We start from the raw sequence: 21630 nt of genomic DNA, 5'->3' as shown, positions 1-21630 counted from the left end.
AATAGGGATCAGGGCTGTAGGAACAGGATGTGGATGGGGATCGGGGCTGGGGGATCAGGATTGGGATGGGAATTTGGATGGGGATCGGGGCTGGACGAGCGGGATTTGGATGGGGATCAGGATTTGGATGGGGATCGGGGCTGGAGGAGCGGGATTTGGATGGGGATCAGGACCGGGACCGGCCGCGGCGCTTCCCCGCCCGGCCGCGGCGCGGCGCTGCCGCGGGAGGCCCGCCCGTCCCGCCCGCCCCGCTGCCCCCGGCCGCTCCGCCCCGCCCGGCCCGCGCTGACGTTGGACAACAAAGATGGCGGCGGGGAGCAGCAACTACTGGGAAGGCGAGTGGGGCGGGGGGCGGCGGGCGCGGGGCGGCTGCGGGGCCCGGCCGGGCACAGCCCGGGCATGGCAGGGCGGGACCGCCGCCGGGGCCCCTCTGCTCTCTCCTGAGGGCGGGCGGGCGCGGGCGGGACCGGCCCGTCAGCCATGAGGCGCCGGTGCCTGCTGAATGAGCCCCGCGGCCCTCCCGGGGCTGCGGCTGTCCCTCCTGTCGGGTGGGCGCTTCCCCAGCCCTGAGGGTCCCCTGTGGGTTTCTGTTCTGTGAGCGCCCCCGAAGTGCGGGCTCAGTGACTGTTCTCGCCCCGTGCAGATCTCAGGAAGCAGGCGAGGCAGCTGGAGAACGAGCTGGACCTGAAGCTGGTGTCCTTCAGCAAGCTCTGCACCAGCTACAGCAGCAGCCGGGACGGAAGACGCGACAGGTATAGGTACTAGCCCGTTTCTTTATGTTTTAAACGCTGCCCGTGGTGCTTGGTGCGGTTTTCTCGTTTGCTGGTCCCACCTGTGGCTCCCAACGCTTGGGAAGCTTTCAGCGCTTCTCGCTGCTGGTGATGTGATGTTGGTGTGCGAGTCAGGCTGTGGGTGACGGGTCACTGGGGAAAGTTGGATTTAAACTTCATTCTGTGTGGGATCACTGAGCTTCTTAATGCTTGTTATTCTGGCTTAATTCCGAGTTTTCCTTGTGTTAAACTAGCAGGAGGTTTTCAGGGACTTCGGTATTAGGGGAATTTAGCTTTCCACCTCCCAGGTGGGCTGGTGTGCTATTTGTAGTCGCAGTTTTAAGGGAATTGGAGCACTGAGCAGCTGTGCAGGGAACAGGTTCTCTCTTCAAAACGAGTGGCTATTTCTTTCTGTCTTTCTGCTGAGGTGAGTAATAATCACAGAATCACAGAAGTGCTTGGGTTGGAAGGGACCTCAAAGATCATCTTGTTCCATCCCCTCTGCCATGGACAGGGACAGTGTGAATGAGAATAGTAAGAGCTGCACATGTGTTTTTAGAAGTGGGTATATATACATGGTCTGTGTATGTTGGTTTCTGTTTGTTTTAATCACATAAATGATCAGATGCTTGACTGAAAAATTAATCTGCTAAAACTCTTCAAATCTATCTTGTGAGCCACATGTGAGCAGTTCCACAGCAGGAATTATCAGCCTCTCATTTGCAACCTTTCCTTTGCTTATTAACTGTATCAGTTGTGAGTGTTGCTGCTTTAGCTATGTGTGTTGATATTTTTCTATTTTATTTAATTTAATAACTGAATCCATTTTGTACCTCTCCCTCAATTTATAGTTCTGGAAGCCTGAAAGCACCTCATCAAAGATCATGTTATTCTTGAATAGCCCAGTTTCACTTTTGTTTCTGCCTCTGTGCTGTTACTTACCATGTAAACTAATTGATCTCTTTTTTTTTTTTTTTTTTTTTTTTTGCTGTCCTGTGCCAAACTTACTTCTCTTACTCAAGGCAGATTACCAGAGCCATGAGCAGTCTTTGAGGGATTTTAATTGCCACAGATCTGCAGTCTGATCTGAGATGTGACTTTTCTTTGTGGTTTCAGTTCATAATCAAATAAGGAAAGTGTGTGAAACTAATTCTGATAAATGGTGTGGTCTGTGTTGCTCTGTAGGACAGTGATTGCTTAATAGGTCAGAGAATTATCCTTGCACTGTAATAAAGGTGTGATTATGTTGCTGGAGTAACATGCTGAGAGTGCAGTGCTCCTTCTGCCAGTAAATAAATAAATCAAGCTTTAAAGTTGGGGGGAAGAGGACACTGGTACCAGACAGGTGTGTGGTGTCAGGCATTTCTGACCAGGAGAGGTGGTATTTCCTGCAGGTGATCTGTGTCATCTGTTCAGATAAGAGCTAAAGGCATACAGAATAAGAAAATGTAATTTTTCAGAGCTTATTTAATCTCTGGCAAACCTGGGTATAGTGGAGCTTTCCAACCCCTATGACTGGTGTTTCCTTATTTCTGGCATTTGTGAAATGATGCAACTTTTCAGTAACTGCTCCTCCTCTGTCCTTAGCTCTGACACAACTCCTCTCTTAAATGGATCAAGCCAGGACAGAATGTTTGAGACCATGGCTGTGGAGATTGAGCAACTTCTGGGAAAGGTAACTTGAGTTACTTTGGGTTTATTTCAGCATTTGGGCGATATCACAATCCGCATTCCTGGGACGGATATTAGGAAATCCGAGTGTGGGTGTTAGACAAGGTGTGCATGTCTAGATGACTCCTTCAGCTTGTGCACTGTAGTTTTCTCGCAAGAATAATCCATTTCAGGTTTTCTGGGGTGTTTTTCCTCCTGCAGCTGACTGGGATCAATGACAAGATGGCAGAGTACACCAACAGTGCGGGCGTACCGTCGCTGAACGCGGCGCTGATGCACACGCTGCAGCGCCACAGGGACATCCTGCAGGTGACAACAGCCTCCCCCTGCCTTTATGTTCTTTCTTTGGCTGAAATTATTATCATTATCTATGCTGGTATCACTGCATGCTGGATTATCTCACCAGGTGGTGAGAATACCACTGATTCCATCTTGCTTTCCTTCTCTCCAGGCACCCGCTGAACTCTGAGTTGAAAAAAATTGTGCTTTTTATGTCATGTTGGTGACTAGAACTTAGCTGAGAAAGAATAATAAGGGGTGCTGCCTTATGTGGGTGGGTTTTATATAGCAAAAGGAGAAATGTAATGAATTACCTTGTCTCTGTAGTTTGTCACATAACAATGTGCAAGGGAACATCACATGTCAGAAAACATGATTGTAAAAGCTCCTAAGCTGCTCAAGGGAGATGAAGGAAATGTGATGGTTAAAGCTACCAGGCAGTGCTATAAATTAACCATGTTTTCATGGTATAGTACTGGTAAAATGCATATTTTATTTGGCTGGTCATGTACAGTTTGATTTCTGTTTGGTATCTGTGCAGTCCATACACAGTGTGAAAAGCAATAGCATTTGTATGAATGGTTACAATGGTTTTGGTGCATAGCAGCTGCCAGTTAGATTGGGTTTTGAGAAATACCACCTGCCTGAAATGGCTTAAAATGTAAAATTGCAACTTAAAAATAAAACTCATCCTTATTGTTCAGAAAAGACTTTTTTTTATTCTGGTGTAACAACCGAATAAACTCAAGAACGTCTTCACCACACCAAAGAAAAAGGTTTTATTAGGGCTTCTGATGGGAAATATCAACACAAACTAATTCATCAGAAAGGTGAGGATATCTGAAACTGGGAGAAGGAATTACAGTGGATTTCCCTCCACAACTGTAGCTGCAGCCATCAAATTTAGCAGCTGCTCTAAGAGCAGTGAGTTTTGAGGATACTTTGCATTAACATCCAGCTTTTTTGCTGTTAAATTCCTGAGTTGGTCTTGCTCTTTGTATTAGAGAACAGTTGAGAATTTTAAAGGTGGCTGGATCTCCTGTGAGTGTACTGTGTTGCTCAGTTGACCTCAGGACACTAATTTTGGGATAACTGTTTATTATTCCAGGATTACACACACGAATTCCACAAAACCAAAGCAAACTTCTTGGCAATACGAGAAAGGGAGAATCTGTTGGGATCAGTACGGAAAGATATCGAGTAAGTTGTGTTTGCTCCAGCCAAGGTGGGGGACTGGCCTCAGAGGGAGAAGGTGGAGAGGATGCTTGGCATAGCTCATAGTGTCTGTGCTCTGAATAAAGGAAGCAAAGGAAGCTCCTTGAATTCACAGTTCTCACTGAGGGCTGTTCTGTTGGATTTTAGGTCGTATAAGAGCGGGTCTGGCGTGAACAACAGAAGAACAGAACTGTTCCTGAAGGAGCACGAGCACCTTCGCAAGTAAGTGTTCTTTCTGTTTACTTGTTGGAGGTGCCTGACTCTCCTGGTGGGTGAAACATTTCAATTTCATGCAGCTGGTTCAACATTTATGGCCTGTGCTGAGTGTGAACTGTGGGAGTAGATAATAGTCGTGGTAGTGTCAGTGATTTGGGCTTCAGGATCTTACCAGTGACAGTTTTGTGTTGTCTTCAGCGGCTTTTGCAAGTCACTTGTGACTCAGACCTCCTCCTCCCAAGGGAGTAGATGCCTTTCACTCTGACTGGGATAAAGTCTGAGAAACAAAACAGAAACTCCCATGATTTGGCTGGGTTTCCATCTCCTTTTTTTTTTTTTTTTTTTTTTTTTTTGGTAGTCAGACAGAGAAAAACCTTTTCTCCTTTTGTCTCTACCAAATGTGGACAAAAACTGATGGAAGAGATTAATTCCATAATTACCTATGCACTTAAATATTTGCAAATTTATTCTAGGTTAGCAGACAACAAGCCAAAGAGAAAGCACTTTTTTGTTGTTGTTATTTCTGTTGCAGAGAGGGGATTAAGTTCTGAGTAGCTGCTTTGTGTGTCCTTTTTCAGCAAAAAGCAGCACAGGTGAGAGCAAGGAACTGGAGGGTTTGTGGTTTTTAGAGTCAGGAGCCAGCTCTGGTCTTCCTGCCTCTCTCCTTGCCTGTGGTTGTGTTAAACCTCAGGCTCACACGAGAGGGCAGGCTTGCATTTAAAAAAACAAAAAAATAAATAATTGCATGTGGCTTTCTTATATTTAAACTTACAGCCAGAACAGCACAAAAAACTTCCACAGGAAATTAAAACTTTTTTTTTTTTCCAATTGTGGCTTATCACCACTTCATCCTCAGTTTCCTGTAATACCTTCAAAACTTAAAAATTAGTTGATTAAAAGCTTGAATTAGGATTTCTTTGAAGCATGATCTTGAAATAGAAAATTGTTAAATATTTCTGGAGCTGTAAAATACTCTTCTAAGAAGCTGATATTGCCCTGAGTGCATTATTTTGAAAAGTTTGCAAAAATTAAGAGAGGAAAACTTACAGCATTTTGTAAACATTATCTGGAATATGTCTTCAGAATTTGAGCCTAACATTTATTGAGGCATTGATTATTTGGATTTTTAGATGTGCTGAACTCTGCTGTATGTTTATAGGATTAAAATGCGTGAAAAATAAAATTAAGGCAGTTTTAGAAATAGTTTAAAACCATCTATGTGATTATGTGAAAATGTTAAGACTTGAAAAAAACCCACCACAACACTGAGGAGAAAAAAACTAGAAATATGTGAGTTGTGGATCTTTAGTAAACAGGGCCAAAACTAATTATGGAATAATCTGCAAGGTGGAGATAAATGTAAGAACTGTGAAGAAATCCAGTGTAAAAGGAGAAGACAACATTGGCAAGAAATCAAAGCTTGTAAAACTTTTGAATTGAGAATCAGCAAGCTCAGAAAAAGATACTGGCAGAGGAAATTATTAGAGAGTTTAAACATATTTGTCTTCAGAGAAAGCAGTTAATGAGCTATTCATGCCAATAAGCTGTAAAAGCTAAGAAAAGGTCCCAAGAAATCACCAGGAGCTGGCAAATTACACCAAACATGCTCCTAGGATAAACTGACAAGCTTTGTGTGAGTCATGATGCTGAATATTTGTAGTGCAGTAAATCCTGGTGCCAGACTAATTGACAGAAGAAGATGATGAATATATTTACACAAAGATACAGGAGTAAAAATACAAATGTTTTCAATGGAGTGAAATCTATGAAAAGAGCTTGAAAAACAGACATAGGAATATAAACTTCACAATCTATTATTATCTTCTCCAAAGCAGTGTGATAATGCCACAGGAATTATATATTCATATAAGATATTTGAGCATTCACTTGGTCTTGACCCTGCTTAATTTATTATATTAAGTACTTTAACCTATTACATATTTATTGCATGATCTGCTAACAGAATGTGTGAACTGCTGCCCCACTGCTGAGTGCCAGACTCTTCTGTCAGCCTTTTCCTTTATGCACAGCCTTGTGAGACAGGATAAACACAAACTGGGGTTTTCTCTGGGCTGTGTTTCCCATGGATGCTCTTCAAAGGGCTGCAGGGTGAGATTGTTTGTTTGTGGGGTATCTCACTGGGGAGCAAGAGGAGAGATAGGAAACTCTTCTGCTTTTTTGCCTAAATCTGCCTCTTTTTGTGTCACCACAAAGATGCTCTTAATGTTATACATGTAGGTAATCCTAAAAAAGGAGAGATGAAAAATCTGTGAGTACCAGATGCTGATGAATAAAAAGTTCCAACACACATTAGGCACGAAGGGAATGACAAAAAGCTCTGTGCAAACCCTGCCCATGCCTGGCTTTCCATTAAGCCCTGAGGATCCTGGATCCATTTGGCCTCCCTTTTGTGTTCTTCTCCCTTCAAAGGCTGCACTGCTGCTCAGTCCATTTTATACATCAGCTCTTTGTTGGGAAAGGAGATTTGTCTAGAAGTTCTGCTGGCTGTGGATAGGAGGCATGAAGTTTCCAAGTCACTCAGTTTCCTGGCTAAGTTCTAGGCAGGTAATTCAAGAATAGCTTTACCAACCTCTGGAGAGATGAACAGTAACACCTAATTTTTAAAATAAAAAAAATTAACCCCTGTTAATTGAAATAAGATTGGCAGACATGTTTTTGTGTATTGATGCCCTATTAATATTTTTACCTAATATCTCAGATTTCTTGGCATGTGAGATGCCTAAAGAAATACCCAATCTAGTGTGGTCATATTTGTTGTTCATTTTTGAAATCTTGTTTTCTTGGGTCTGTGCCATTCCATAAAGGTATTTCATCTTCTCTGTTTCTGTGCTTTTGGCCAGGGGTACAAACAAGCAATCCTTTTTCTTCTAATGTCATTTTCCATCTAAAGAAAACAGTTTTGATGAATAGATCTATCTTAGCATCTTAAAAACTGCTCTGAAAAGTGCTGCCTCAGAGGAAACAATTCTGTTAACTTAGAGTCTGCCCTGAGAAATTCTGCAGTTATTGATGAGTTACAGTCTAAGTCAGCAGAGAAGGAACTAATGTCCTTGATTGAATTTGCAATATTGTGTATGTATGCAAGTGAAAATCTCCCTTGTGTTGTAGGTGAGGGATACCAGGGAGTACTGATGAGTTTGTGTAAAAACAGATTAAATCTTCAGAAGTTTAGATTGAAATTACAGATGTTATTGCTTATGATGAATTCCTTGTAAAACTAGTTGAAAACACACCAATTCTGTCATTGTGGGGCAACTGTGTGATTATTACTTTATTACTCAGCTCCAGCACTCCAAAATTAGTCATTTATCCTTTTCTAAAAGAAGTGGCTGGTGGTGAAGCAGGTGCCTGTGTGGTGCAGATATCATTAGCTGTGTTTTTAATTGTTGTCAGGTGACTGCATGTTTCTGCTGAGTGTTGCTATGCAGCCTGTGAATCTATCCAGTAAAAATTTGTAAAAATCCTCTTCGTTGGAGTCTCATGAGTGATGCAGGTAGATGAGATGAACCTACTGCAAGTGTTCAGACATCCCTGTGTGTCTGAAAATGTTTAAAACTGGCACAGAGAAGGTCAGGGTGCCAGAGTAGGTGGGTAAGAAACTTTTTTTGAAGGAGGAAAAGGAGGAAAGCAAACAAATCAGAGGGACATGTGCTGCATGGGAAAGAGAAATAAAAGAAGTGAGCAGAAGAAGTAACAGGAACCTGCAGCAGTTATGCAGTGATGATAATTAATAATCCATACCTGAGATGATGAGGAGAAATTAATGTTAGTGCAGTGCTTCATGTATGTGGAGTACTAAACACTATTATTGCTGTCATTATGGCATTTTGTTATCAGCAGAACCATTTCAGATTTCCTGCTGTTGTTTGGGTAGAAATGGGCACATTCAGTAGAGAATAATCACCGGGAAAACTGCTTCCAAATTTTGTTGGTGATACAGGCAAGATCTTAGTGGAGGGAGTGACTTGCTGGCTGTTTTTCCTCTAAATATTGTCTTTCCTTCCAAATTTTCGCTTCAGCACTGATTTGCAGAGAGAAATCAGCTCAACAAGATGCAGAGACACCTTGCAGGGTTTTTGATTACAGGTGATTTGATCTTTTGGGAGAAAGCTGCCAGTTTTCTACCTTAATAGAATTTCTTTTTCTTTTGTTGTCCCTGTTCTCTGTTCTGCCTGCCCTGGTTTCCATTTACTGTGCTGTCAGTGTTCAGGTTCCTGTGGATTTCAGGGGAACTTCAGGGTTGGATTAAGACCAGTGAGCTGTGGTTGCCTCCCTCCCCATCCCCTCCCCTCCCTAATTTCCAGTTGCAGAGGACACACAGTGACTGCTCCAGCTGACACACAATTCACCACTGCATCTCCTTCATCTTCTCTTGGGAACAGAGAGAATGCAGGAAAAGCAGCTAATTCAGTTCCTTTTCCCATCCCAAGGTGGCTGGGAAGCAGCAGGGAGGGAGGAATGTGATGAGCCTCTTCCCTGGGTGCCTGCTGCCTGCCTGCTCTGCAGCCTCAGAACTGCTGAGCTCCACTTTAGTCAGGCCCAGTAAGGGCTTTTTTTTTTTTTTTTAATTACCAAACTCGCCTCTTAATTAAACTGATTTTTTGTTCATGTCAGAGCAGAATGCGGTGTTCTTGTGGTTCCATTTGTTAATTTGAATGCAGATTTTAACTGAAGCAGCACTTGGGAATGAATAATCTTTGCTCTCTAGCAGTTCTGAAAAAAACCCAGAGAGCTCTGAGCTCTGCATGGCTGGTTTGGAGGGATTGCTCTGGATCTGGTGCTGTTTGGCTGCTGTGCAGTGCTGGGGAAGGGCTGCAGCACTTTCCCATTGAACTGGAAGTTACAGTGCAAGGAGGATTGGGGAATCTAGGTTAAAACATCTCTCTGCTGCCCATTAATTGCAAGATCTCTGGCAATGGTGTGCCACTGTTTTCCCAAACACCATTGGCTTGTTTTCTTTGTTTCTGGAATAAGGAAGTTTGAGAAATTGCTGCATTAAAAGTGTGTGCCAGTGCTGGGATGGCTGTGGTAATCTCCTCACTGCCTTACCACTGAGTAACTCAGGCTTTTGGGGCAGGGCTCTGTGCTCTGTCTGAGCAGCAGCACAAAGAAAATGCTTTTCAAAGAGGGGATTTGAGCAAAGGAGGATTTTTGGTGTTGCAAAGGCTTACTTAAGGATGCACAACAGCTTGTCCTGTAATCCTTTTTCAAAATACAATTCTGGTCTGTCTTTCTGCTCTGTCTCCTATTCTATTGCTGCAGAGTTTTCTTGATTGCATCAGTGATTCTTTCCTTTAGCCTTATCTCTGTCTGGGCTTGAATGGGTTTTATCTCCAAGCTGCTGGCAGAACCTCTGTCTCCTGAAGACTCATGGCAGAGGGACACAAGGCCACTCTGGAAGTGGCTGGATCAGCTTCCCCTGTCACAGTCCCAGACTGGGCACATCATCTCCTCAACTGCAGCATCAGACTGAGAATCATTTTTTTATTTTAGTAGTAAATGTTCAGAGAGGGAGACAATTCATGGCTTCTGGGAAAGGAGAAACTTCACTATATATAATTACATGACTGTATGAGCAAGCTATTGAAGTAGTTTAATGAGAATTTGGGGAGGTTCAAAGCTTCCAGGCAATGAAGGAAGATGCTCTCTTGGGTATTATTATTATTTATAAATAACTTAATAAAAGATCATAAAAATCAGCCAAGCAATTCACGATTTAAGAGGGTTTTTTCCCCTCTAAATATAGTTTGAGCTTCATAAGGGTAAAATCAACTATTTCATTTAAACTTCCTGTGCTGTATTTAAGACTTTAAAAAACCCTTTACCCCAAACCACTAAACCAAAGCTTCTGTGTCTCAATGTTGATTTACATATTTGCCTGATAGTTGAATTGCTTTAACAATACTGTAATCAATAATTTCCCTGACAATGATGACTGTTGTGACATTTTTATGCCTCAATATGTCTAAAGTGATGGGGACACCAAATGAAAAGAAAACATCAAACCCACCACACACAGCACAAAACTTAGGGAATTTCCTGTATAACTTCCAGTACAAAACTGAATTATCCAGGTGGCAAAGGGTGCAGCCACATTGACATTTAGAGCTTCAAGCTCATTGTTTGCTTTTCATCTGTGTAAAAAGTGAAGGTTTATGGATGAAAATCCATGTACCCCAGGGAAAGTGACCATGGAAGCTCTTGCAGTTCTTTATGAATGTCTGCAGAAGCTAAAGAGCAAACCCTCACAGAGTGAAAGATTACCTGAATATATGATGGAAAAAAAGTGACTGGGACAAAAACTCTGCTCTGGTTCTTGATTCTGGGCTTCCCCTTAGAAACAGCACTTTGGTCTTAATCTGGGGAAAGGGAAGGATATAAAACCACACTTCAGAGCACTGTGGTTTCTTCTGAAGTTTTTTGCTCCTTTCAGAAATAAACAAGTTGCTGATGCATGTTTTATTTGTTTTTAGCTTTCCTTTCAACATTGTTTCTTAACTAGGACAGCTTCCCCCCTCCAAGGTCTGTATTCAAATTAGGGCTTTCAAGAGTGCTGAAATCCTTCCTGCATGGGTTGGTTCTGAAAAGCAGGTGCAGCTTTTCAAGAGAATCAACAATTGTGGAGTTTTATAGAATTCCTTTTGTGCAATCTGAGAATCACTTTTATTATTCTAATGCAGCATGCCATTTTTTTGTCAGTGTGGCTGTGCACTTCATTATTCCTTAGGGCCAGAAGTGCTTGCTCATTATTTGCTATTGGATCCTCCAGTAAAAACAAGCTCTTGAACTCAATTTGATGTGTATGGGTATGTTAAATAGTGATTATTTCCATTTTCTCATATACAGAGTGTATCTCTGGAAAGTTACCACACTACTGCATAAATGTCATTCTTGAGTTTTATTTAATTTCAGCCTCTCCTAATGCATCAGAATTAAGTTCTCCTCATTCTTGGCTGCTGAATGGTTGCTGTGCAGATATTTTCTTGTTCTATCAAATCCATGATGCTAAGCAGAACTGGATCCAAATTACCCTTAAAGCATCCCTATTTTATCCTAATAATAGAGTTCTGTTTAGAACTTTTCAAGGACTTAGTTCTGTTGTGATTTGAAAGATGCAGAGTGTTTTCCTCTCACTTGAGAGACTTGTTTATATCAAGTATCATTGCACTTCTGTAGAAGAATGCATCTTGTTCAGTCCCAGACAAAAAGCCCTGAGAACTCTGGGAAATTGGGTCAGAAGAAAAATGCTGAGATCTTTACCCATTAATGAATTGCATCCTGGATTTGGCTTGTGGATGGTTTGAATGTAATGTGCACTTTAGATTTTGAACCACAAGTGTTTGTTATGTTGCATAGTTAACTATGCAGCTTTAAGAATCATTTTTTGTGACTTAATTAACAGGCAGGTGGAGAGTTGTAAATCAGGTATCTCAGCCAGGTCCTGCATGAAAGCCACAGAGCTTCTCCCTAAAAACCCTCAAAACCACAGCAGGTGAAAATGCAGTTAGGGAGCAGAACACGTGTGTGGAGTGTGGATTTTAGGGTTTCATACTACATTAAAGTTGGGTTGTCATCCTAGGGATAACTCTCACTTCATTTCTGTGTTGGCTGGACTGGAAATTAAAAAGGTATTTATTATGAAGTTGTTTATGTGATGGGGCTCTTGTAGAATACATTCCCCTTTGTGCTCTCCTGGTTACTTAGGAGTGTGTGAGTAGCAGAACAGTTCTTTAGCTTTGCCAAGCTTTAGTCAAAAAACACTGAGCTAGAAAAGTGATCCAATCTATTTTGTTACAGCACAGACTACAAACAGCTTGTGTTTGTTGTAAGCTGAGCATCTCCTGTCTGTGTGTGCCCAACAAATCAGCCGTGACAGGTTATCCTGGGAGAGCTCCATTTTAGTCAGGTCAGTGTCACATAGCAGAGCCTGTGCTGCTTGGATTTGAGGGGTTTTCCCTTGAGTGCAAGGTCCCATCCAAATGCCATGTTTTAGACCAGGGGAGATCATGCAGGCAGCCCTGCCCCTGCGTGCTGGCAGCACATGCAGATGTAAAATTTGAGGAAACGCCGATAGAGTCCATTAGGAAGTTACTGGAATTGTTCTGACAGTTGTGGTTGCTGGTAATGACTTACAGTAAGGCCTGCCCTCCTCAGTTCATTTCACTTCATTCCTGTGGGTAAAATGGAGCAATTATATGGGAGGGTCAGTCTCTCCAAGAACTTCTCCCAAGCATGAATTGAGACCTCATTCCATGGTGCCACCCGGGCACTGGGTTTGTGCTCAGCCAGCTGCTGCACTTCATGTGGGCAGCAGAAGCTGTTCTCATTTTTGAAAGTTTTTACCTGTGTTCTTTGGGTAAACTGAGCACTGCAGGCTATTGAGAAGCTCTTATTCCCTTATAGATTTGCTCTAAGGGAAGAGGTATTGCTGCTGCTCACCCTCTTGGGGCTCTCAGGCACTTTCCCAGCCATCTGCACGCCAAAGAGCTTTCTTGGCTAACTCCTCTTCTAGAGAAACAGTTCTTCCACTCTGACAATTCCCAGACAGCTCCATGGAGTTCAGTGGAGGTGCAGGCTATACCCTTTGGAAATCCAGGAGAAGCAGTTATTGGTGTTATCAGACCTGAGAAGGTGGATCCCTGTTTTAAGGGAGAAAATCCCTTGGTATTTGTTTGCCTCCTTTAAACCGAGTTAGAACAACTAAACTTTTGATTGGTTACATTGCACATGTAGATGTGTTTACAGCTACCAAGAAAATGCTTTTTTTAGTGTATCTAAAGTTCAAATTGCTGAAATGGATGAGCTCGAGGAGTTTATTTAGTGATGTAGCTAGAAATCAAAATTTTAGCAGAATTTGTGTTACAGGATTGCAGTTGGAGGGAGAAGGTTTCACCAGATTATTTTCCTGGAAATCCTTTGGCAGATTCTTCCCTACAGTGAAAGAGATGCCTTCTGTGTATTTTTTTTTTCCTCATGTACAATTTCTTTCCATCTGGAAAGAAATTCAGCACCAGACAATGTTGGTTTACTCTTGCCTAGAGCAATGGATTCTGTTCCAGTGCCTTTCATTCTAGATTTAACAAACTGCTTGCATTGATGAAAAGCAACACGATATGGTGCTTTTTTCTTTTCCAATTTTGCAACTATTCCTCATTCTTACTGAAAGTGATTTCTGAGACATGCAGAAATAAGCTTACTGAGCTGCTCAGAGTGTGTAGGTGTGATGATGTTGAGCAGATTTATCCATTGATTAATGCTCACGTTTGTGCTGGGTTTTGTGTTTGATTGTTGCCTTCTGCAAGAGACAACATGACAAAATTGCATTTCCTTAGCATCCAGATTTGAATTAACACTCAAAGAAAACCCACAAAACAGAGCAGTTTGGGTCAGTATTTGAACCTTTCTTTGCTTTCAGAGTGGTTTCTGTGGGGAAACTGTTCATCCCTGAAAATGCCTATTTTGCCTCATGTCTGTGTTTTTGGCCAGCCAGGTTTTCTCATGCTGGAAGTGGAAAATGTGTGCTTCTTAATCAAATATATTGGTCTTAGACAATAAATAGGCTTCTACACCAATTCATGTCTTCTTTAGCAACTTTGAAATTAAATTAAATAAAACTTGGGACAAGTCTTATAAAATCTAGAATTTCTTCTTATCACAGGGAGGAAAAAAAAATGTGTTCTGCTTTACATTCTTCTACTTAAGTTTTTAAAGAGCTTAATGATCTTATGAATTTTTAATATGATAAGGAATGTTGATGGCAAGCAGAAAAAATTAGTTGGAGATGGGGTTTTGTGTGTGTGTGTATACAGTGGTTTTTTCATTATTATTCTGTTACTATGATGATGGAAATAACTGAGTGTATAAATCAGATTTGCTCATACCTGTATATTTGTATTAGAGTGTGTTTTGCAGGATTTGAATTCCTGGAAGCTCCAAATTGCCTGGTGATCCAGGACTGTGAAAATATGAAAGATTTATTGGAAGCAGTTTGAGAGAGCAAAGACTTAGTCATTTATCTTGCAGTTAGAGAAAAACAAAGTAAAATTATAAATTCTGTAGTTATTCTTTATGAAAGGAAGAAAATAGTTATCAAGTGCTGTATTAGTTTATTCTACAGGGTTTTCCCTATCCCTTTTAAATTATTCTATGTGATAGTTGCCCTTAATTTCATCTGAAGGGGTTAAAGCATGTTGTGAAATGAATTGTGTGCAATGAGTTTTGCTGCTTTGCCCTGTGCCTCAGCTGAGTATTCATCTATATGAATGAATTTTATTGAAGTACAGACACAGAGATTTGCCTTACAAACAATATAAAATGCTTTCTTTTAGTTGTAAAAGCCTGATGTGATAAACAGGACTCTTCTCTATCTTGGAGGCATATTTCACTTAATTTCTCTTTCAGATTAATTTACCTGTCTGCATATTTAAAAACAAGCTGTGCCATCTTCTGCAGGCAGCACAGAGGCCTGGTTATTTCATATGCATGGCTGCTGCTGCTGCTGGGTTTGTGCCATTCCTTACAGGAGGTGATTGCCTCAGCAGCTTCCAGCCTTTCTTTCCTGTAGTATTTTTAAATGGCTTTGTCTGTCTGGACAGGTGAAAATGCAGAGTTTATTGAAACAGATGGCAAGTCAGATTAATAATGCCCAGAACCATCTTTTGCTTGGATGTTCATAAGGAAATGTCCACTGGATTTGTCTTTGCTTGGACAGCAGAAGAATAAAGTCAATAGATTTTAATTTAAGAGCTTCTTTTGGTAGTGTTTTGAATATGTAAGTTAAGCACAATTGCCTCGTTCAATGTTATTTTTTCATCCTGGCAAACGATTGAAATGAACATTATTTTTAATTGTGAGAACAGCTTCTATTTGTGGAGAGCAGGTTATTAATAGTCAGAGATCTGCAAACTTCCCTTATGTCTCTGGGCCCTGTTGTACTTTGTGTTCTTGATCTTCCTCAAATCTGACTTATTTTTATGGTTATGAGCTGGAAAATGAATGAAACAGATGCTTCTGTTTGGGTGTCACTGTGAGTGAACTTTACAATCTGTATTTGCCCATCAGAATCCCTGAAATGTTCCTGCTCACACTGCCTGCCTTCAGCAGAATGTCAGGGAATGTTGTGGCCATTTCCTGGGGACTTTGTTCACCTTGCAAGGAGAGATGAGTTTGGAAATCCTCTCAAGAGCTGATTCTCCTTGGGGTGGGAAGAACACACTGGAAGTTGTGCTAATAAATAAATCTGTGCTTCCTTTAGTCTGCCCTTGCCCACACATCTTCATTCTGAAGAAAATTTCTGTGTATCTCATCCTTTTAAATACTTGGGGTGACTCCACATAAGTTGAGAAATGTTGATCTTGGGGTTTCAGATGCCTGCTAAATACTCTGTGTTGGCATTTGCAGCTCATGCCTGTGTGTGTTGGTGTTCAGAACTGGTTATTACTGGTTTTTACATTTTTATGACCTTCTGTCATCGTTTTACAGGTAGCCACATTCCCAGAGTTTATTTTTGTGTGTGTATAAACATACAAACACATATAAAAATAAAGCAGTGTAATGTAATCTGAAGCTTTTAAATAACTTTTTGTGTTTATGTGTCTGACTAAGTAATGAAACTGCCCATCTACAGCAGTGAGTGTTCCTGCTGCAAACTGGCAAGACTAATTTTGAGGCTCTAAAAGCCTTGGAGGGCATCCTGGTTCACTTGAGGTCATTAAAAGTGTTCAGCTTCTCTGTCATCTTCAGTTCATCAACATAAAAATTCTATAATTTCATCAGTTAAATGGACAAAGAGCTGGCAGTGATTTTTCTAAGGTAGGTTTTTTAATAGGGCTGGTCTAACATTTTCTTCCACAGATTTTTTAAAGTGTAACCTGTTTCCAGCAAGGTTTTAATACCTTTTCATTGATAAATTTTTTTTTAATTGAACCTTTTCTAAAATTATTCATTCTTGTGCACTGCCTTTGCTTTTGAGGCTGTTTTCTAATGGTTTTGCAGTTTATTCTTATTATGCCCTGCCCACATAACACACTTGTCTGTTAGAGACTATCTATGAAAGGCACATTCTCAGCTGGATTGTGTCTCTTGGAGACTCAGTGATTACAGAAATCTTTAATGCATTGCTTTCCTCTTCTGCCTGCCTGGGGGACATTGGGAGATGCTGTGAGACTGCTCTGTGTACACAGCTAGGGTGTTTCCCTTCTCTGTGCCAGTGTAATAAACACCACACAGTGAATAAAACTTTTTATTTCCTTAAACCAATGTGCTCACAACTGATGTGATTTTTAGCATAGCTCTGCTGCCCCAGTCGAGTCCATGGCAGCTTAAAATTGAGCAAAATATTTTTAGTGCTCTGTTCTGTGTCTATATTTCAAGGCATGGACAGCCTGAAATAGCAACCTTTGTGTTTTCACTCCTGTTCACAGACAAATAAAGTTATTTTGCTTGCCTGTCCCCCTCCCTGAGCAGGTCACACAGTGTGTGCTCCTGCCCAGCTCATTCCCCACACCTCCAGCTGGAGCTGGGGGGGGATCTCCAGAATTCCTGTGGGAAGAAGAAAAGTTCCAAATCAGGCAGCTCTGGCTGAGTCAGAGGCAGAGCTGTGCTGTTCTGGGAGCTGGCAAAACACTTGGAATGAGGAGGGGGTGGAGGATGGAGATGGCTGAGCCCTATTGGCATCTTTGGGTTTGGCAGCGATAAATTCTGATTTTATACTGGAAGCAGTAGCCAGTAAAACATAAAACAACTTTTCTGTCAGGCTGATTTCCTCCTCAAACTGCAAACTCAATTCTCTTTGCAGTTATTCTCCAAGAATTTGTATGAATCTGTGGGATAGATGGAGCAGTTGTTGGGGTGCATTGTTGTTCCTGCACTCTGGGAATGATGCAGTCACCTGTTCCATGTCAGGGTTACACTGGAGATATTGATTGCTGTAACAAGAGATGTTTATCCGGCATTTCTGCAAAGCAGTGATTAAAACCCTGTGTGAAAGTTGAGTACAGAAAAGGAGAATTAGCAGCAGTGTTTGAGGATCTTGTTACTCCCTTAATGGTGTATGTTGGGTTTTTAAATGAAATATCCTCCCTGGTGCTGTGCTGGGGGCTGCCCTTTTCCCAGGGATGCTGCACAGGGCTGGATCAATGTGTGGCAGGGAGTGTCACCCAGGGCCATGTGTCACTCACCAGGGCTTTCTCTGACTCCTGGCTGTGCTGTGTTCCCAGCAGTTCTGTTCTCACCCAGCCACAGAAGGAATTTGCCAGCACCAACCAAAGCTAATCCTGAGCAGGGTTCTGAGATGGACCCAAGTCTCAGCTTCTTAATCATTAATGACATTTTTCTGAAGGGGTGGGCAGAATTAAAAAGCAATAAAATTAGCTGCTCCTTTCCAAACAGTCCTCCATAAATCACAGTGCCAATTCCCCTTTTCTTGTCTCCTCAGTGTTTTATGTGTTCTCCTGAGCTGCTGCTCTTGCTACCCTAAGGAAATGCTGCTCCAGAGGATATTCCAGTGCATCTTCCCAAAGTCTGTATAAACCAAACCTATGGAGTGGCAAAATGTGACAGCATCCAGAAGTAAAACATTCTAAGGGCAAATTTATTAGGATGATGATGGGGATCATTGATTAGGAATCTAAAGTAGTACTTAGTGCTTGTTACTTTTTTAACTTGGTTTTTTTTTTTCTTTTGGCTTTCAGCTCAGATCGACTGATAGAAGAAACAATAAGGTAGGAATGAATGTAAAAATTTTCATTATTTTCCGTACAATCAGCATTTCCATTAAATTGTGTCTAAATATATCAGTCACTATTTTTATACAATAATTGTATTGTTTCCAGCTCCTTGACAGCATTACAATGAATTGCTGGTGGGTTTGCTTTGGGTTTTCTCTATTCAATATTGACATAAGAATGTTGCTTAAATATTTTATTCACCCTAGCTTAGAAAATTTGGGTTTCTGCTCAAAGGTGAATCAGCTCAGGCTGAGCTGTTGAGGGCTATTCCATAAGTCAAGGTGTTTCTTCTCACAATGAGATTCACCTAAAACCTGATTCCTGTAATCTTTCAATGTATTCAGAATATTCAGCACCCAGTGTGCAGCTGATACAGGTAAGGGCGTTTTCCACAACTGCTTGAGAGGCTATTGCTGTTGTACATTTATTTATCTTTTGGAGTTCTTATGTTGTTTGAATACTTAAATGATACCTTCTCTAACTGATCTAGACATTTTAGAGCTACAGCAACATAAATTTTATTATCTGTGCCCTTTTCCAAGCCGACCTTTTGCAGACTAATAACTCAAACTATAATAATGCCCAATTTAATGGTTTTAAATTTTAGATTATTGCTTTAAAATGAAACAGAAAAAAAAAAAAAAGGAAGCAGGCAAGTAAGATATGCTTTCAGACAATGCATGTACTGACATAAGTGACCAAGAAGAGTAATTAGAGGTGCAGCAAGGCTGTGTCCATTAAGGGCTGGCTGGCTTAAGTACACACAGTGGGCTCAGGATAATTAACATGGAGGAAGAATGTGTTAAACCACATCAGTGTGCAGTGATGAAGCAGAAGTGATCAGTGCAGCAATACCTGAAAATGTGGGTGCAGTTTCACCACAGCCTCACAGAAATATTTCTCCAGCTTAGCCCAGCTGTATTTGTTTTGGGTTCTAGTCCTTTTCTCACTAAAACCCTCTCCTTTATTGCTGTGCTTGGAACCCTACTTTTCCACCTCAAAAATGCTCAGTGTTTACTGAATCTTTTCTTTGCTGCCAGTCCAAGTAAGCAGAGCATTAAGCAACATATGGTGATTTATTACTCTTAATATCCTGCAAAATTACTTGTAATTACTTGTAATTATGTCATTGGTCTGGCTTCTTGGTTCCATGTCATCAGAGGAGCTCAGAGCTCTCAACCTTGCACCATTTGTTATCTGTAGTAAATTCTTGCTTGAGTTGTTGCCAAAAATGTTCTACAGTTTTTTTTTGTACAAAAGGAGCTTGTTTAGTAACTACATGGAGTAGGAAATGTAATTCTGCTTATCTCTGAGTTGAATTCTGCCTCTGTTAAAACCAGGGTGAATTTTTTATTCACTCTTTTTTTCTTGTGATCTCTAGCAATGGCAAGTGTTTGGGTGTGACATTATTGATGGTAAATCCTGCTGCCTTCTAAGTGAATTTACCAGATGGAACTCACCAATTGTTTTATCTATTGGACCCCAAATAAAAGAGGGAATTGTGCAGAAGAAGCTGTTTGAGGACAGATTCCTTGAGATGCAATTAGCTCATTCTGGCTACTACTCTGTCTTCAAGGTTTACATCTGCTGCAGTTCATTACTCATTTTTCAATTAAGCAAGTCAGGAAATCACGTTTTAATTCCTTCACACTTCACACTTTTATTTCCTTAGGGTTTGTTACTAAGCACTGATTCTAAACAATGGAAAGCACATTTTTGTGTGTGCAGAGGCTTTTGTTGACAAGCTACAGCCACTAATTGTGAGCCCTTGCTCTGATTTTCTGTCAGGAGGAGAATTGAGGAGTCTGAATCTTCCTCTGCCTGGTCCTCCACAGAGCAAACATCCGTGCCAGGGAATAAATGGGCACCTGAGCTGAAATGATTCAGTAACCAAAGCACTGAGCAGGGCTGTCACTCCAGATGTGTCATTATTACTAAACTTTTAATCAATTTTTAAATGAATGACGTGCCATGGGTTCTCACTGCAGCATATTTCTCTCCAGAAGCGAGTGGGATGTGATACTTTGTACTGCAGTTCTTTTGGAACAGCGCTCACTTCTCTTGGCCAGATTTAAATATAAGCAGAGATTTTGCTTAATATGTTTGGTGTTCTTAGGTTTTCATTTTCAAACATTATCACTTTTTCAAAATAGCAGACCATTTATTTCTTGTTTTCTAACAACTTGTGTTTTTATGTTGGCTTGGTTTAAATATTTTTTATAGTTTTGCCTGTACAGTTTGACAAGTTCTTAAGATTTTATTGTAATTCTGTTTCTGAGCTCTGATCTATCAGTGTATATTAACAGATTGAACTGAAGCCAGACCAAAGCCATAGATTTAATTTTTTAAAAATTGTCTCCTTATGTATTTGGACTATCTCTTTAGGTAATTAGGATTTAATACAAGAGAAAAACTCAGCTGCATTGAGTGTTGACTTTTTAGAATGGACAGGCATGAGCTACACTTTGAGAATTCTCTCATTTCACAACCACCTTGCCAAAATGTCCAGGCAACATCACTTGCATTCCTGGGGAAATGTTTCTTCTGTTTTCATCCTAGGCTTCATCAAAAGAAACAATGCTCTTTAAAGGGACTTGCCAGGTTGAGCACGTAGGTATGCATTGATACACGCACATATGTGTATATTTAGAGATACAAATATAGAAATGTATCTCCAGACAAAGAATAAGTGATGCTATCAGAATTTTTACCAATTTAAACCTAGAGCTTTCATTTCTATGCACAGTCACAGAGTCCATTCCCTAATCATAGACCTTGTCATGCATTTCAATGAGCAAGTATGATTCATGGCATGCAAAATGAAGCAGAAGTTCCAGTAATACATGGATTAGTTGATTTTTAATAACACAACTTCTTTCTTTAGGGTTTTGTTTTAGCTCTCCAGCAGTGTAGATTTGACTGATGTGTCTCAATGGGTGAAGCCAGGAGTTGATTTTTTGGTACATTTCCCTCAGTGACTCTGGATGGATGTGGCTTCCAGCGTGGGGTGAAAGAACAGCAGCTTAAACATTTATTTAAGTCAAAACTCAACTTTGCTTTCAAGTCAGGCAGCATTAAAAGTGTATCTCTGCATGTTAGATTGTCCATCTGGGATAATGCCTGGAGGTGTTTACTACCCTGGGCTTTTTATGCCAGTGAAAACAGCAAACTAAGTACAAATACCAGTTGGGTTTGCTTTGGAGGGAAATTTGGCTGCTCTCATACCCACAGCACTGCTGAACAATCAAAGGCAAACTTGGAATGTGGCAGGAGTTTTGAGGGAAATATGGCTGCAAGCACAGGAATTTGAGATGCTCCTGCTGCTCTGGGGAAGGGATAGGTGGGTGTTTTATGGCTGTGACCTTGGGCTTAGCTGGGAGAGATTTCTCCAGGAGTGCAGCAATGCTGAGCGTTGTACTTGAGCAGGGCTTTAATATCAGATATAGAGAGCAGGCCAGATACCATCTGGTTTTAGAAACTTGGTTTACACCCAGCTCTGGTAGTTCCAGCCAGTGCAGCACTGAGAATAGTTCCTGCTGGTTTCCAAGTGAAATGTTAGATTGGGGTCATCTCCATTCCAGTAAGAAATGTTTCATCTTTTTATCGTAAGCGTCGCGCGGCTTCCGGAGCGTCGGAACCAGGTCGTGGTGATCTGGGGAGTGACTAAATGGGGCCAGTGTTGTGAATGGGAAGAATGTGATTAATTTTTAAAAATATGCATTTGTCAGTGA

General features: G+C 41.1%; 1 protein-coding gene across 3 annotated transcripts in view; it reads left to right on the top strand.

Annotated features, from left to right (window-relative positions):
• Positions 1-273: 273 nt before the first annotated feature.
• Positions 274-21630, top strand: part of GOSR1 (golgi SNAP receptor complex member 1) — a 28409-nt gene continuing 7052 nt past the window's right edge. The window contains exons 1-7 of one of the 3 annotated variants that reach the window (XM_056506397.1): positions 274-335; positions 644-752; positions 2358-2445; positions 2643-2750; positions 3829-3920; positions 4083-4157; positions 17864-17893. In XM_056506397.1, the coding sequence (XP_056362372.1) occupies positions 305-335; positions 644-752; positions 2358-2445; positions 2643-2750; positions 3829-3920; positions 4083-4157; positions 17864-17893 (533 nt within the window). In that variant the 5' untranslated portion in view covers positions 274-304. Of the gene's footprint in view, positions 336-643; positions 759-2357; positions 2446-2614; positions 2751-3828; positions 3921-4082; positions 4158-17863; positions 17894-21630 lie in introns of those variants that run through there. The other 2 variants (XM_056506396.1, XM_056506398.1) reach the window with 2 other exon arrangements.

Source organism: Oenanthe melanoleuca, chromosome 19 (assembly GCF_029582105.1).
Source record: "Oenanthe melanoleuca isolate GR-GAL-2019-014 chromosome 19, OMel1.0, whole genome shotgun sequence".
In the NCBI taxonomy this organism is placed as follows: Eukaryota; Metazoa; Chordata; class Aves; order Passeriformes; family Muscicapidae; genus Oenanthe; species Oenanthe melanoleuca.
The sequence above is the reverse complement of the archived record's forward strand: the minus strand, read 5'-3'. Positions and strand labels throughout refer to the sequence as shown.